Source organism: Onychomys torridus, chromosome 6 (genome assembly GCF_903995425.1).
Source record: "Onychomys torridus chromosome 6, mOncTor1.1, whole genome shotgun sequence".
In the NCBI taxonomy this organism is placed as follows: Eukaryota; Metazoa; Chordata; class Mammalia; order Rodentia; family Cricetidae; genus Onychomys; species Onychomys torridus.
Window position 1 is genome coordinate 66,715,954 of NC_050448.1, and position 17,396 is coordinate 66,733,349.

The 17,396-nt window shown below is 51.1% G+C and overlaps 1 protein-coding gene across 4 annotated transcripts in view; it reads left to right on the forward strand.

Moving 5' to 3' along the window:
* Positions 1-17,396, forward strand: part of Adar (adenosine deaminase RNA specific) — a 43,801-nt gene that overhangs the window by 23,642 nt on the left and 2,763 nt on the right. For 3 of the 4 annotated variants that reach the window (XM_036190705.1, XM_036190706.1, XM_036190703.1), the window contains exons 2-14: positions 736-2,155; positions 4,636-4,819; positions 5,800-5,945; positions 6,479-6,617; positions 6,742-6,926; positions 12,547-12,772; positions 13,011-13,182; positions 13,737-13,830; positions 14,337-14,459; positions 14,696-14,829; positions 16,102-16,284; positions 16,863-16,975; positions 17,264-17,391. In XM_036190705.1, the coding sequence (XP_036046598.1) occupies positions 1,452-2,155; positions 4,636-4,819; positions 5,800-5,945; positions 6,479-6,617; positions 6,742-6,926; positions 12,547-12,772; positions 13,011-13,182; positions 13,737-13,830; positions 14,337-14,459; positions 14,696-14,829; positions 16,102-16,284; positions 16,863-16,975; positions 17,264-17,391 (2,531 nt within the window). In that variant the 5' untranslated portion in view covers positions 736-1,451. The remainder of the gene's footprint in view (positions 1-735; positions 2,156-4,635; positions 4,820-5,799; positions 5,946-6,478; positions 6,618-6,741; positions 6,927-12,546; positions 12,773-13,010; positions 13,183-13,736; positions 13,831-14,336; positions 14,460-14,695; positions 14,830-16,101; positions 16,285-16,862; positions 16,976-17,263; positions 17,392-17,396) is intronic. The other variant, XM_036190704.1, reaches the window with a different exon arrangement.

The window sequence follows — 17,396 nt, forward strand, 5'->3', positions numbered from 1 at the left end:
TACCCTCTTCTAGGACGCGGTTACATTCCTTCTTGAGCTGGGAGAAGGGGTGCACCTCAGTGGCCTCCAGGCCTCAATCCCGCTTGTCAAGATCATCCCCGCGACAGGGTTTTAGAGACTAAAGGGGCTGTGTTGTGAGAGAGCCTGGCTTAGATGGCTGATCTCACACACTTGGAATCCCTTTTCCCCCCACTTTCAGGGTTGTGTTTGGTTGTTTCTTTCTGAAGTCCCATGTGCTTGTGTTCCAAGTTCACAGTTACTTATTTGTTGTCTGTCGGTTGGGGTGATACACGGTGAGGAGAGGAAGGCCACCTCTCTTCCACTCTGATCTTCAATGTCAAGCTCAGGCCACCAGGTCCTGTGGCGAGTGCCCTTACCCACGGAACCATCTTTTTGGCTATGTTTTTCTAGTTTTAGAAGGATAATTTAGGGGTGAGTAGAAAGTTTTTTTCCCATCCCCTCAAACTCCTACTACAAGGGAAAGAGTTAAGTTGCTGGAGGCCTCGCTGAGGCATAAGAAAGACATCATGTGTCTTGTACGTCTCCTCCTCTGTGTCCCTGAAGAGCTCACAAGCAGTAGCCGGCAGTGGACTAAAGTTACCCTAGTGAGGGCGTAGGCCACAACTCAGTCAGCTACCCTGCCTGGTAGGAATCGGGAGCAGCTTCCCCAGGCAGAAACCAGAGGGGGATGTATGGCTCTAACTCAAGCTCTGTCCTCCATGTTATCTTCTGCAGGGGTGTTCCCTCACCAGACACACTCCTACTTGGACCCCAGCTATGAGCAGAGCAAGTGGAGACATCCGCAGCCCCGTGGGCCTGAGTTTTACCCAAGGAGTTTCCAGCTCCAGCAGATAGACTTCCTCAAAGGGCGGCTCCCAGAAGCACCCCTGATTGCACAGCAGTCCCAGTCACTGCCCCCTTTCCTCCCAGGACACTGGCCAAGGTTCCCAGGGCCACCTTCCCACGGCAAGCAACTGGAAATCTGGGGTTTCCCCAGGAGTGTGACTCTCAGAAGTCAGGAGTTCCACATAGGACTCCCACCTCCTCCCCCACAGAGCAGGGGTCTGCCATGGAGAGGGGCTGACAGGCTTTGCTCACACTTCCAGGAGTTGAGCATTAGTCAGAATCCAGAGCAGAAGATCCTAGGTCGCCTGGAGGAGCTTGGTGAGGGCAAGTCCACCAGCGCCCAGGTCCTAGCCAGGGAGCTCAGGGTCCCAAAGAAGGAGATCAATCGTATATTGTACTCCCTGCAAAGGAAGGGGAAGTTGAAGAAAGGGATAGGAACTCCTCCTTTGTGGAGCCTTGCACCCTCACCTCAGGCCTGGGCTCAGCCCCCTAGAGCTGTGAATCCAGACAGCTGTGGCCAGGAAGTCCCTCAGGAAGAGCCTGGTTTGGACAGTAAGGACGGAGACCCTGCCTCTGACGGAGAAGGACCTCCTGAGCCTCTTGACATGGCAGAGATCAAGGAGAAGATCTGTGACTACCTATTCAATGTGTCCAACTCGTCTGCCCTGAACCTGGCCAAGAACATTGGCCTCACCAAGGCCCGAGATGTGAATGCAGTGCTGATGGACTTGGAAAGGCAAGGCGATGTCTACAGGCAAGGGGCCATGCCTCCCATCTGGTACTTGACAGACAAGAAGCGTGAGCGGCTGCAGATCAAGAGAAGCACACACAGTGCTCCAGCAGCTGTCCCAGAGGCTACCAGAAGCACCTCATTCCCCAGCTGCCATTCACCCCCATCAGGTGCCTCAAGCAGCATGGCAACCCCCAAAAAAGTGGAGAATGGGCAGGAACCTGCTATGAGGTATGAAAGTAGGTATGAGGCCAGACCAGGACCAGTGAGACTGCGACCACACGCTTATCACAATGGCCCCTCTAGAGCAGGGTATGTTGACTCTGAAAATGGCCAGTGGGCCACAGATGACATCCCAGATAACTTGAATAGTATCCGCACGGCGCCAGGTGAGTTCCGAGCCATCATGGAGATGCCCTCCTTCTACAGCCCCGTCTTGCCGCGGTGTTCACCATACAAGAAGCTGACCGAGTGCCAGCTGAAGAACCCTGTCAGCGGGCTGTTAGAGTATGCTCAGTTCACTAGTCAGACCTGTGATTTCAACCTCCTGGAGCAGAGTGGACCGTCCCATGAGCCTCGGTAAGAGACCACCCAGGAAGCGTGCCTAGTGTGTGAGTCGGGCGCTCTGGCTCCTGCACTGTCTCAGCTCACTGTGAGTGGTGGCCTTGGTGGCTTCTGTCCTTTGCATTCTCTCTTTCCCACCTTTTGGCTAAATCACCCTTGATTGGTCCTTTCTCTAGATGCTAATCAGAGAGGATAGACCTCAAGGTAGCCGAGACTGACTCTTGGCTGAAGTAAACTTCCATAGAGATGACTAGCTCTTGTGCACCCATATCTACCTGCTTGGGCCAGTGCTAACACAGACTACTTCTGTCCCCATCACTGCCAAACGGAAGCTCCCAAGAGGAGAGGGGCGGGGCAGGCTGAGCAGGCAGAGTGACAGCATTTGTTAGGGGGCACAGGTGCATGCCCCCCCTCCAGCCTCAGCTGGGAGAGGGACTTGAAGGTGTGTCAACCACAGAAAGCTGCCTGCCGGTCTTACAAAGGTGGTCCTTGTACTTCTGCAGGCAGCTGGCCAGGCTTTGCACTATGGCAGCGGTTCTCAGCCTTCCTGATGCTGCAACCCTCATGCTGTGGGGACCCCCAACCATAAAATGATTTCGTTACTACTTCATAACAGTAACTTTGCTACTGTAGTGAATTGCAGTGTAAATATCTGCTATGCAGGATATCTGATTTGTGACCCCCTGGTTTCCAGGGGTGAGGGTTCCCAGCCATGACCTATTTCTTCCTTAATTTCCTTCACAATACCAAATCGCCACTGCAGGAGAACTGCTGAACAAAGGGTGTGTTTGTCCCCAAGCTGGCAGCACCAGGACCCAGTTTGGGGCTAGCATTCTCTCTTTCTCTCTCTCAACACCCTCCATGCTCGGGGAAGCTGTGGGGCTTGCCGTTAGTCATTCTGTGGACTTCAGCCCTGTAAGGAACTTGAATGCTACCAGGTGTGGTGGCACATATCCACAATCCAGCTCTCAGGCAACTGAGACAGTGTTGAGAGTACCCGGGTAGCCTGGGCTAACATACAGTAAGACTGCCTCAAAAGGGGGAAAGTGGGAAAGGAAATGATGTTATATTCAAGTGTTTTGAAGACCTAGGAAGTAAGAGATCCGACCTCCTTCTCTGAATGAAATGAATCCAGCTTGAGACATTTAAAAGCTTGAGCAGAGGAGGCTGAGGCTGAGGCCAGAGGTCTAGGACCAAGCGTTTTGGTTTTCATCCCAGACAGACAGAGCTAGAGCACTGCACAAGCAATCTAAGGAGGACAGATTGTTCCGGTGACCCGGGACACACCACCCACCTGAACAGCAGGCCTTTAGAGGTGGCTCCTTATCTAGCCCTCACGCACCCCTCCAGCCTCCTGTTCCTCCTCTCATACCCAGCTCCCCTCCTCCCTACTTACCAACATGGGGCAGGTGTCTGCTGTGGGGGTCTGGGCAGTTCTGAAAGGAGCCCCACAGTGCCTTTCTTAGGACCTCCATCGAAGAGGCCAGCCCACAGTCGGCTAGGGGACAGTTCCAGGGCCGTTAGCAAGACTGTCCACCCACCTCTTTTGTGCACCTTACCTTTCTTCACTGCTAAGAAATGATGGCAGGTCAGCACACCTGTCATCCAGCACTTGGGAGGCCAAGGCAGAAGGATGTGTAGTTCAAGGCCAGCCTGGGCTCCAGAGTAAAACCCTGTTTCTAAAACATGGTGGGCCAGCAAGATGGCTCAGGAAGTAGAAGACACTTGCCACCAAGCTTGACAGCTTGAGCGCGATCCTCTGAACACATGTAGTGAAAGGAGAGAACTGACTCCCACATGTCTGATCTACTACACACACACACACACACACACACACACACACACACACACATACACACATATATACACACATACATACACACATACACACACACATACACACATACATACACACACATACACACACATACACACATACACACACATACACACACACATACACACACACATACACATATACACACATACACACACACATACACATATACACACATACACACACACACATACACACACGCATACACACACGCATACACACACGCATACACACACACATACACACACACACACATACACACACACACACACACACACACACATACACACACACACATACACACACACACATACACACACACATACACACACACACATACACACACACACACAACCACACACACACACACACAACCACACACACACACACACACACACAAAACTTTTAAAAAAAGTAGACACCGCTGGGTGTGGTGGCCCACACCTTTACTCTCGGTACTCAGGAGTCAAGCAGGAGGATCTCTGAATTTGAGCCAGCCTGGCCTATATGGTGAAGTTCAGGACAGCCAGGGCTACGTGGAGATAAAGACCCTGAAAGGCACTCAGTATGGCAGAACCTTCTGGGGTAGAGATCTCTTTTGAATGAACAGAGGAATGACCCAATCTGGTGTTGACACACCGACTAACTCTCCACCAAGCTTTAAATTCCAGGTTGTCATCAATGGCCGACAGTTCCCCCCAGCGGAAGCCGGCAGCAAGAAGGTGGCCAAGCAGGACGCAGCAATGAAAGCCATGGCCATTCTGCTTCGGGAAGCCAAAGCTCAAGACGGCGGGACACCAGAAGAGTTGTCCCACTGTCCCATGGAAGAAGACTCGGAGAAGGTAGGTGTTTCCTCCCTGGGGCCAGTGAGCGACCCTTGGCTGTTGTGTGTCAGGGTCTAACAGACTCTGGAAGCTGTCCTGGCTTACATGGTCAACACTACTGAGGCAGCATCCCCACCGTCCGCACACCCCTACCTCCCCTTCCTTCTTAGCCAGCTGTCCTTCTGCCGTCCTGGTCTGATTGTATTTACACAATGTCGGGGTTGAAAGAACCAAATATTAGTCAGGGTTCTCGGGGGAAACAGAACTTACAGAACTCATAATGAAAAGAGGGTTTCCTAGCTAGGCCCACGGTATGGTCAGAGCGCTCGAATGAGGCCAGCTCATAGCCGGCAGCTGAAAACTGGGGACCTTGGCAGTCCCAACCTGGTACTGAAGGCCTGAGCTGTTCCTCTTGGAGAGCTGCTCTAATGTCCAGAAAAGCCGGTTCTGGTATCAGGGAGGGAGGCAGCAGCAACCACACAGATGAACTCCGCAGTGTGAGTGAAGGCCAGGCAAGCAGAAAGATAGAGCTTTTATTGCCCGTGTCCTTTTGTCTGGACTGTTGGCATTTAGGGTAGTCTCCTCATGTCGGCTAAGCTATCAGGACAATCCCTCAGACGTACCCACAGGCCAGTCTGACCCAAACAGCACCTCACTGAGGCTCCTTGCCTTTGGTTTTGAGCTGTGTCAGGTTGACAGTTAAAACTTACCACCGCAGACCTCGAATCCACTCTCCTCTCTTAGAAAGTAAGTCACCCCCTCCCTGTGCCCACAGCATCTCCTTTGGAAGGCCTCTCTTAACATTTAGTTGTCTAGGTCTGTAATTGCAGCATCTGGCAGCCTGAGGCAGGAGGATTGCCTTGAGGTCAAGGCCAGCCTGGACTATCGGAGGACATTGTTTCAAAAGAAACCAGGAGGCGGGGAGAAAGTCTCAGCAGCCCACTGCTCCCTGCTCTGGTCATCTGAAGAGTGTTGTCTTGTGTTTTCTTCTTTTCCAGCCAGCAGAGTCCCAGCCCAGCTCCTCAACAACACCCTTTTCCAATGGGAAGAGCCCAGTTACCACACTGCTTGAGTGTATGCACAAACTAGGGAATGCCTGCGAATTTCGCCTCTTGTCCAAAGAAGGCCCTGCCCATGACCCCAAGTATGTCTTATGTGTGGTGTCTCCTGTGGAGGTCTCCCCAAAGTAGGAAAGACACTTCCCCCTTGCAGCCTCGGAGATGAGAAGTCGTTCCTCTTTATGGTCTCTCCTGTTGCAGTCTGGAAAGGGGCCTTCAGGGCCTGGCTGCTGCTATGAAGCAGAGAATCTGGGATTAGGAGTTCGAAGGGACCGAGGACTAGGTAGGGTCACAGCGTGGACAGCGTGGCGGTCACTGTTGGGACAGAAAGGTTGAGGATCTGGGCATGCCTTAGCAGCTCCCTGCTTGGGGGTTCTGGCACACACTTGTTCAGAAGAAGGTTTCCTGGCGGGTGTGAGGAGTGGCCCTTGCATGTTGAGTGGTTAGCCAGGTCAGCAGACACTGCGGGCAGTGGGTGGGCAGGGCACACTAGCTGTCCAAGGCCACAGTAACTGCACAGGGGTGATATGTGTAAGAGTAGTGGAGGATGGCAGCCTGGCGGGGTGAGGTAGATCCCTCAGCCCAGCCATTGTGATCCTTGCCCATCATCTCCTCTAAGGTTCCAGTACTGTGTAGCAGTGGGAGCCCAGACTTTCCCCACTGTGAGTGCCCCCAGCAAGAAAGTAGCAAAGCAGATGGCTGCCGAGGAGGCCATGAAGGCTCTGCAGGAGGAAGCAGCCAATTCAGCTGATGACCAGGTGGGGCATTGTCCTGCTCAGGTTACAGGCCACTTGGTACAGCGTGGGCAAATGAGGGTTGTCTTCGAGACCCTCTGAATTTTCTGACATGTTGCTGGTTCCTCTTCGGCTAACTCTCCCTTAGTCTGGAGGTGCGAACTCGGAATCTCTTGATGAGTCTGTGGCACCCAACAAGATCAGGAGGATTGGTGAGCTCGTCAGGTACCTGAACACCAACCCTGTGGGCGGCCTGTTAGAGTATGCTCGCTCCCATGGCTTCGCTGCTGAGTTCAAGTTGATCGACCAGTCCGGACCACCTCACGAACCCAAGTGAGTGTCTTAGTCCTGGCAACAACCGTGTGTCAGCGGGTCAGGGTGGCTTGTAACCTCGGTAAGAAGTGATGCACGTTAACTCTGACTAATAGGAGGGCAGGTTGTCTGCACAGCCTAATGAAGACATTAGTTCAGCCATCTTGAGAATCCAGTCACTGGTGCAGTGAATGTGAGCCTTTCAGTTTTAGGAGCTAATTTTAGTTTCATACAAAATCATTCAAATGGATGGAAAAGCATTTAATGAAAAGCTTGATTTCTATCCTTTCATCCCTTTTCAAGTACCCTCCTATAAACATTTTTATTCTATGTGTATGGATGTTTGCTTGCCTGTGTGTCTGTGCCGTGTGTTTGCAGTACCCATGGAGGCTAGAAAGGGCCAAATTCCTTGGAACTGGAGTTATAGATGTTAGTGAGCTGTCACATGGGTGCTGGGAACCAAACCCAGATCCTTTGGAGGAACCATCTCTCTCTAGCCCTCCCATATCCAATTTTTTAATTTTAAAAGTAACTAAGGAGAAAAATCTCATAAAAATAACACAGGGCAGGGGTACTAGGGAGAGTCAGAAGTTAGGAACACTGGTAGCTCTTACAGAGCACCCAGGTTCGGTTCCCAGCACCCACAGGATGGCTCACAACTATTTATAACTCCAGTTCCAGGGGTTTTGACACCCACTTCTGGCCTCCATGGACACTAGGCACACACATGGTACACTTTCATCCATGTGGGCAAACATCCTGTGTGTGTGTGTGTGTGTGTGTGTGTGTGTGTGTGTGTGTGTGTGTAAATTCTAATTTTTTAAATTCTCTTTTGGACCAGCAAGATGGCTCATTGAGTAAGATGACCTGTGGTCACCTATTCTATCCTTAGGACCCGCATTAGAGAGAGAGACTGATCTCCTCCACAGATTGTCTCTGGGCACCACACATGCACCTTATGTGTGTGCCTTCACTAACAAAAAAAAAAACAAAAAAAACCCTTTTAATTATACCTAATACGTGCTATTTTAAATTTGTCCTTTAATTTGTCTTTGTTTAGTAGTGCTGTCATTGACGTTACCATGTCCATATGCATTTGCATTTCGTTGACTTACCTCATTTGACATGCCCTTTTCTTTTAGAGTGTTACTCTTTAGTCTTTTGGAGCTTTTAAAACACTAAAAACATTAGCCCTTTGATGATCATAACCCAGTTAAGAGCCTCAAACTGAAGGAGCCCAGAAGGGCTCCTGAGCACCCCACTTCAGGGCGCCTTTGTCCTGTGTGGAAGCTGGCTGGGAAAGAGGACATGGTCTCGTCTCTCCCTGCAGCCAGCCTCCCTTCTTTAAGCCTGGTCACATGATAGTGGGAGCGTCCGTGGATTCCTGGAAATTCAGTCATTCACCTGGCACATAAGAACTTAGGAGCTTGGGGCTGGAGAGATGGCTCAGTGGTTAAGAGCACTGAATGCTCTTCCAGAGGACTCGGGTTCAATTCCCAGCACCCACATGGCAGCTAACAACTGTCTGTAACTCCAAAATCTGACACCCTCACATAGACGTACGTGCAGGCAAAATGCCAATGCACATAAAATAAAAATAAATAATTAAAGAATAAAAAAAGAACTTAGGGGCTGGGATTGGAGCTGTAAGGGTGCAGCTGCCTTAGGACATTGGGCCTGCCATGCGGCTGTCCTGGGGAGGCAGATGCTGATTCAGCAGCTGTTTTATCCATCTCATCTGGCCCTTCCTTTGTGTGAATGATGCTGCTGCATCCACTCTTCCTTCTCTTCCTTGTGACCTTAACCAACGTGTCAGCTTTTACGTGTTGTCTAAGTGCTGGAAAGTGCTGACTGTGTCTCTCCCACAGACCTCTCAGAGCTCCGGATCCCTGTATCCGGTTGCATGCTTTCACTCCTGATCAGATAGACACCTGCATGACTTGTCCTAGGCAGAGATCCAAGACTCCCTGTCTCAGTAAACAGTGCCGCTGCTTACCATCCTCAAGTCAAGTCTGGCTAGTGCTGAAAAACACCATCACCAAAAGCAGCTTCCCGGTAGTCCGTTATTGACTGGAAGTCAGGTGGTTTGCTCAGCCTGCTTTCTTACACAGCCTGCCCAGGCGTAGCACTGTCCACAGTGGACCAGGCCCACCCACATGGATCTTTAATCAAGAAAATGTCCTACAGACTTCCCTAGGCAGTCTAGATGGAGGCACTTTCTTGGTTGAGGTGGTTCTTCCTAGATAGCTGGTACTTGTGTGAAGTTGGGGGAAACTGGCTAGGACAAAAGGATAGTCATGCCTTCCTTTCCACTAAGCGGCTCCTGAGTTCTGTTGGGTACATTTAGTTTCTGGCAAAGTCCCCTCTGCTTCTCACCTGGGTTAGTACCCTGGTCTAAGCCACTGCTTTCCATCATCTGGTACATCCCAACTGGTTTCTGCTGTGTTTACTTGTGTGTAGAGCCCTTTTGTTAGTAGCCTGCAGTCACCGAGGAAGTGTGAGATCACATTTGCTAAGTCTTGTGGAAGGGCTGGACTGCCCTGAATAAGGATCTGTTGTGACCCAGCTTCACTCCCTAGTGGAGGACTTCTCCCAAGATGTGATGCTCAGGCATCACTTAAGATGGCTGAGAGGAAACAAAGGATTCAGGACAGAGACAGGCAGCCTCTATCCATTGGTACTGCATCTATCGATTTAACCAAGTGTAGACTAGATTTCCTTTTAATTACACCTGGGTTTAGTCTTAAGCAACACTAATAGCGTCTGTACTGAACATATGCAGATACTTATTATTATTCCTGAACCGGATAAGGTTACCACTTCTTATACAGTACTTCTACCACATTGTGTATTGTAAGTTATTAGAAATGATAGAGGCACACAGCAGAATATGCATGGCTTATCTGCAAATCCTGTGCTGTTTTATTTCAAGAACTTGAGTGTTCTATGATTCTGGTGTCCTTGGGGAATCCTAGAACCATCTCCTATGGACACCAAGGGGCAGCTGTGCATCTTTATTGGGGGGGGGGGCAGAGCTAGTAAAGGGACTGAGAGATGAGATGGTCTGGTGGCTGAGCAGGGAGTAAGGATAGGGCAAGCCTGTACCAGCCGTTGCCGAGAGGGCCTGCCTCGGTTGCTGCTTCCCCACAGAAGCAGTAGGACGCCGTGAAGGTTTGAGTTGGAGCATCAGTGGTCCCTCCACATTCTTGTCCTTTGTTAGCACTTCCTGACAGTTTTTGCTTTCTCCTTTGAGAGCGCTTTCCAGCCCTTTGCTTCAGATTTCCACCGGGATCACTGTTGGCACTCTAAACTGGTAACTCACTTGAGAGAACAGATATTTGATCTTCCCCGGACCAGACCTCCTGCCTGCCTTGCAACCGTCAGGAAGGATAAAGGAAGCATCTTTCCTCCACTTGTGCGCGAGGACCGGTTGTCTCCTCATCTTCCCCCCCTTGCCTCTCTCTTGCAGCCTGTCTTGGCTTACTGACCTCAGCCCATCCACAAACCCTTACCATCTCTGAGAGCCTGAGTCCTGACCTTGCTTCCCTCCAGGCTCTACCCCATTTCTCGGCTGCTCTAGACCCCAGACCTCTCAAAAGGACTGTTTATAGTCACTGATGTGCTTTCCACTCCCTCTGAGGGCTGGAGAGATCGCTCGGCAGTTAAGAGTGCAGACTGCACCTGCAGAGGACCCTAGTTCCCAGTTCAGTTCCCAGCACCCACATGGCAGCTCAAAACCACCTGACTCCAGCTCCCAGGGGACCCAGCACCCTCTTCTGGCCTTCCTAGGCACTGCACAGATGTGTGTCCACACTTGAAAATAAAAATAAAATCTCAACTTCTGCTAAAAAGCCTAACCGCTAGCTGAAGTATTACTGGGCATTTGAAATGTGGCAACAGGGTCTGAATTAATCAAACATCTAATCTTTTAGTTCACTTAAAAATCTGGCTGCCTCATTTGGCTTGTAGCTTCCATATTAGCAAAGCACAGCTCTAAAGGATTCTAATTTCATAATTAACAAGCTTACTCACATTCTGTTGTACATACACAAAAGTATGTGTGTAGTTCTCATCCTTTCCAAAGACATAATGGCCACAAAATCCTCCTGGTCTCCAGAGGCAGAGGCCCTACAGTTTTCCCTGCTCACCCAGACCTTCTCCTGCTTCCCTCACATATTCTGGATTTTGCCCACTGGTTGGCAGAGACCTGCCAGCATGGGCAAAGAAAGGAACAGAGGCATTCAGCTGCTCTGTAACGGAAGGACAATGGGAAGCTCAGTGTGGATGGCAGAGCCTGGGCTGTGCCTCTTAGGCACCATTGGATTATCCAGAGCTAAGTTTGCATTAGGAGCTGACTGAAAGCTGACAGGTTCCCAAGCTTCTGGCTTCACTCCGGATCTGTGGGAGCCTGCCTCAGGAACAGTAGTCTATCCCCAGCCTGCTGGAAATGGACAAATAATTCCTTTGGGAAGCTTGACTCCTAGGCCTAAGGCAGACTGCAGTCCTTTCCGAGGTTGTCAGGAGGCATCCAGGAAACGAAATTGGAGACTTCAAAAACCCCACAGTATTAGGGATCCAGCTGAGGGGGAGAGCACTTGGTTGACCTCCGTGGGGCCCCAGTCTTGGAGTGGGAGAATCAGACCATGTAAATTCCTGGGTATTTCTACCTGGGAGAATACACCTTTCTCATCTGTGTATGGGGGGAGGGGGGAAGGGGGGCTAACGTCACTCCTTAGTCACTGTCTGTCTTTCTGCTTTTGTTTCTTTGTTTTTAAATTTGCAGACAGGGCCTCTCACTTAGGTTAGGCTAACTAGTCAGCCAGCCCCAGGGATCCTGGCTTTGCCTCTCTTGCTGGAGTTGCAAGCGTGCTGCCCCACCATACCAAGCTTTTTATGTGTGTGTGGAGGGGATAGAACTCAGGTTCTTGTGCTTGCAAAGCACGTATTTTACCAAGTGAACCATCTTCCCAGACTATAAAGAAACCTTTTCCAATGCTCTCTCATCTTCCCTTGTAATAAGGAGCCTTTGGGGCCAGGCAGTGGTGGCAAACGCCTTTAATTCCAGCACTCGGGAGGCAGGGCCAGGCGGATCTCTGTGAGTTCGAGGTCAGCCTGGTTCCAGAGTGAGTTCCAGGAAAGGCACAAAGCTACACAGAGAAACCCTGTCTCAAAAAACAAAAACAAAGGGTTGGGGATTTAGCTCAGTGGTAGAGTGCTTGCCTAGCAAGCACAAGGCCCTGGGTTCAGTCCTCAGCCCTGAAATAAATGAATAAATGAACAAATAAATAAGGAGCCTTTGCAGGTAATAGAACAGACAGAATTTCATAAGATTGTGGGAAGTGGTACTGTTTTCCCATTTGTGGCAATGAAATGAAATTTACTTTTAAAATATGTTTATAGTTCTGATGGGTCTGGTTAAAGGAAAAAAACTAAGAAATAATCCAGCTGACATCTGGATAGCAAACTACTACTTAAAAAAATGTAATTCATGAATGACTGAAATCTGAGGATTGCCCCCGAGTAAGAGCAGCAGGTCTTTGTGTTTGCAAGAGTGACCTCATTCTAAGGAAAACCAGCCTTCCCTACGTGGCGGCCGTCAGGGGCTGCCACTGCTGGTCTTATTCTCATTCCCATCCCAAAGGTTTGTTTACCAAGCCAAAGTCGGGGGCCGCTGGTTTCCAGCCGTGTGTGCACACAGCAAGAAACAAGGCAAGCAAGACGCAGCCGACGCAGCCCTCCGTGTCTTGATCGGGGAAAGCGAGAAGGCAGAGCAGTTGGGTTTCGCAGAGGTAACCCCAGTGACAGGGGCCAGTCTCAGAAGAACTATGCTCCTCCTTTCCAGGTCCCCAGATGCACATCCAAAGACAGTTAAGACATCTGCTTTTGGTGCTCTCTTTGGGGGGGGGGGGTGGGGTTCTGCTTGCTCCTCCCCAGAAGAAGTCGGCTCTTCACTGGGCTGTAATTATCCCTAGGCTTCAGTCTTGGTCTCAATAGAGTGCATGTCTGGGGTGCTAGATGTGGGATGGGAAAAGATGGCCCCCTGCCAGCAGACATACAGGACGCGGGCAGAGCTCCGGGGTCCTGACACCGCTCCTGTCCCCACAGCTTCCCCTCACTGGGAGCACCGTCCACGACCAGATAGCTATGCTCAGCCACCGTTGCTTCAACGCCCTCACCAACAGCCTCCAGCCCTCCCTGCTCGGCCGCAAGATCCTGGCTGCCATTGTCATGAAGAGAGACCCTGAGGACATGGGTGTTGTCGTCAGTTTGGGGACAGGTGAGTGCACCCTGAGACATTGGCCTCTTGATGAGAAGCAGGTCCTTCTCAGCCTTCCTGGAGTCATTGTGAGCAAGTCCAAAGGGGAGGGCAAAAAACTCCTCATTGGTTGAATGTCTTCAAAGTTGCTGACATGATGCTCAACACATCCTTGAGTTGGAGCTGTTAAGATTTTTTAGTTAACTGCTTAGCAGTGAACACTACATCAATATCCTGGAGCCTCTGACTCTGGCCCCGTCCATTCCACCCAAGGAGCGCTCAGATTTCTGTTCACTTTTAACTGAGGTCAGCTCAGATTTGGAATCAGTTTGGGCTTTAGCTGGGATTTGTTTTGGCTTTGAGGCAGGGTGGCCCAGGCTAGCCTCAAATACCCCATCTGCCTTCTTCAGCCTTTCAAGTGCTGAGGTTATAGGCAGGCACTGTGCTGCCAGGGATGCTGAGTGAAAGAGCACAGAGTCCAGGATCGGTCAGCTCAAGGCCATCCTGCCTTGAACGTCTTCACCTGCTTCACAGCACGCTGATGACTCCGGGTTTTCTTTTGATGACCTTCCCAGGGAATCGCTGTGTGAAAGGGGACTCTCTCAGCCTGAAGGGAGAAACGGTCAATGACTGCCATGCAGAAATCATCTCCCGGAGGGGCTTCATCAGGTGAGCAAGGTGGTCGAAGCCATTAGCTGTTGTGGGGCCCTCCCGTCTCCCAGTCCCTTCACCTTGAAACCTCAGCAAATTGTCAGCAGTCAGTCCTTTTTGTGACCTGGCTGCATCATTTCAAAACAAAGTGACCTCTGCGACCTCAGGCCCTGGGAACGAAGCAGCCTCTCCTTCCATGTGAGAATGTGTCCTCACCCTCTGTCCCTGCCAGCTGTCTTTAATTTGTGAAGGACAAGAGTCAGGGAGAAGCAGCAGCTAGCCCTATAAGGTCTTGAGTCGATGTATTCTGCCTGGAACCCTGTGTGGCTGACCCAAAGGCTACCTCTTAGGACATGCAGAGGTCTCCTGTGGAGAACTTCCCAGTTCCTCTTCCATCCGAGAAGCTGAAAGCTGTGTACCGTGGAAGCCTTTCCTTACCTGGTCTCAAACCTAGGGCAGAGTGTGGAGGTGTGTTCTGCTCGGCCCAGACTCGAGCGGCCTCCTAGCCAGCTTTCTTTTGGTAGGTTTCTCTACAGTGAGCTAATGAAGTATAACCAGCATACTGCCAAGAACAGCATATTTGAGCTTGCCAGGGGAGGAGAGAAGCTCCAGATAAAAAAGACAGTTTCTTTTCATCTCTACATCAGGTCTGTACCCCTGGCTTGGATGTCCCCATGTTCCTCTGGCTCCAAGCCCTGACCTAGTACTAGAAGCCATGTCTGCTCTGTGTCTGAGGTGCATGCCCAGATGGCCAAGGCATTCCTGCCGCCCACTACCCAGCTAGGCCTAAGAAAATATGCCTGGCTTGGATGACAAGTGGTTTTAAGACCCATGAGTTGGAAGGAGATCTATAGGGGTTCTTAACTAATGCCATTGTTGGCAGCACGGCACCATGTGGAGATGGAGCTCTCTTTGACAAGTCCTGCAGTGACCGTGCTGTGGAAAGCACAGAATCCCGCCATTACCCTGTCTTTGAAAATCCCAAGCAAGGCAAGCTTCGGACCAAGGTGGAAAATGGTGAGTGATAGGCGACCTCCCAAGACCAGTGGGCAGCAGGGCAGCAGCACGTACATGAGTGAGAGCAGGTTCTGTGTGGAAGCCTGTGGCTGGGAGAACAGGGCATCTCCAGGCTGCTCAGGAGGCAGAGGGGTCCATGGAGCCCCAGGAAGAGTCCAGCTAAACATAAAATGAGAGCCGCCCTCTGTGTCAGTAGTCATGGGAACGAGGTGTGCAGAAACGAAGAGAATGGACGGGAGCTGGGGTCCACTGAGCTCACAAGTGGGATGCCAGCATCCTGAGCTCCTGCTGAGGCTCGGCCCTGCCCTCCAGCATCCTCTCTTCCTTCTGTCAGCCAGTGTCTCCTCACACCACTCTTAGCCCTTCACACTTCACTGCCACCCAGATGGTCCGCAGACATTAATCAGGTCCTTTCCCCAAAGTGTGAACAGTCACCATACAAGCCATGCTCTGCCCCTCGAGCCTCGCCTAAGGAGCTTGGTGTCTGTCCACAGAAACACATGGACAGGCGTGCTTATGGTGACAGTCCCAGTGGCTAGAGTGGACTGAACACAGGTACCCATACCCGGATAAATGGCCAAGTAAAATGTGATCGAGCCATACGCTGGGATATTACCTGCCATAGAAAGGAATAACGTCCTGAGACCTGCCACAGCACGGACCTTGAAAACATGCTAGCTGAAACACGTCACAGAAGAACATTTGTCATATGATTTCATGTCTGAAAGGGGCAGAGTAGACAGGCCCACAGATCGGGAGCTGGGAGTTGCCGGGCAAGGGACTTCCTGGTGTAAAAGGCCTCTTTGTAAGGCGACATGATGCTCAGCAACTGGTTGTAATGACGGAACAGGTGTGAAGACACTTGTGTGTTTTAAGTGGGTGGATTGTGTGGTGTGGCATATGAGTTGTAGCTCCATACAGCTGTTCTGAAACAAAACCAAACCAGCCGGGCATGCAGCACACTCCTAGACTTGGGAGGCTAAAGCTGGAGGATCAAACGTTTGTACTTGGGGTATATAGCAAAACTGTCTCAAAAAAAACCCCAAGGTTTGGGAGGTGGCCCAGTTGCTAACCTGTCTTCTGTGCTAAAGCACAAAGACTTGAATTCCGATATCCAGAACCCAACCTCGGCACTGCACACCTATAGGGCACATAGTAGGTGCTATAAAATATGTGCAGTCAATGGCCTATACCTCAGGAGTGCACATAGTGTGCCCGGGATGTGGTTTGGTCCAGTGGCCTTCATCGGTCCAACTCAAGTCTTTCATGCAGGGGAAGGCACAATTCCTGTGGAGTCCAGTGACATTGTACCCACGTGGGATGGCATCCGGCTCGGGGAAAGACTCCGTACCATGTCCTGTAGTGACAAAATTCTACGCTGGAATGTACTGGGCCTGCAAGGGGCACTGTTGACTCACTTCCTACAGCCTGTGTACCTAAAATCTGTAACACTAGGTAAGGGACTGACTTTGGGAACTGGAACCCACCTGTCCTTGGCTCAGATCCCAGCAACCTGTAGGCCGTGCTGTCCTGTATTCCTGTTCCTCCCTTCCCAAGCGAGCTTGATTCTACCTTAGGAACAGGGTCTAAGTGCCCAGTCTGCTGAGGCAGGGAAGGTGGGCATGGGCAGCAGATTGAGGAAAGCCGTGCTGGACTGGGTCTCGGGATGCGGTGAAGCCTCTTAGAGCCTCCTTGTCTCCTTCTCTCAGTCCTCTGCCTTAGCTAGGTCCTTGTGGTGTTTTGTTTTGTTTTGTTTTGTTTTGTTTTGCCAGAGCTGAGGATCAAACCCAGGGCCTTGTGCTTACTAGGCAAGTGCTCTACCACTGAGCTGACTCCCCAAGCCCCGATCCTTGTGTTTTGTGTGAAGGTATTTGATGTCCCGTGTGTCTTGTGTGGCCACGGTCAGGTGCTTCACATCGAAGGAGCCATTTTCCTGTCCTGAAGACTGTTTCTCATCTTCCAGCTCCTCTTGCGCCTCTGCCTCGGGGAGCATGGTGCAGACCCACGTGCAAACTTGCTTTTGTTCTCACCAGGCTACCTTTTCAGCCAAGGGCATCTGACCCGTGCGATCTGCTGCCGCGTGACCAGAGATGGGAAGGCATTTGAGGACGGACTGCGCTACCCCTTTATCGTCAACCACCCCAAGGTGCTCTAACCCTATTCTGTTTGCTCTTGACACATACCGCCTTCTTCTGCAAAACTGTGCACTGTGGAAAGGGGAGCCTTTGCTGGGGTCCCAAGAGCAAGCTGTTGCTCCCTTTGGGTGTCTGGGCTTAAACTCTCAGTCTGAAGTAAATCTGAACCGTGGGGAAGTTAGCGCAGCTCTCAAGGGGAGTGATCAGGGTCTCGTACTCCTTACCCACAAGTCTTCCATCCCTGCTCCCAGACTTTGGCTCTGAAAGGCTTCCCTTCCATCACTCTCATGGGTCCCTAGGTCGGCCGAGTCAGTGTGTATGACTCCAAAAGGCAATCCGGAAAGACCAAGGAGACGAGCGTCAACTGGTGTTTGGCCGATGGCTACGACCTAGAGATCCTGGATGGCACCAGAGGCACTGTGGATGGGTAAG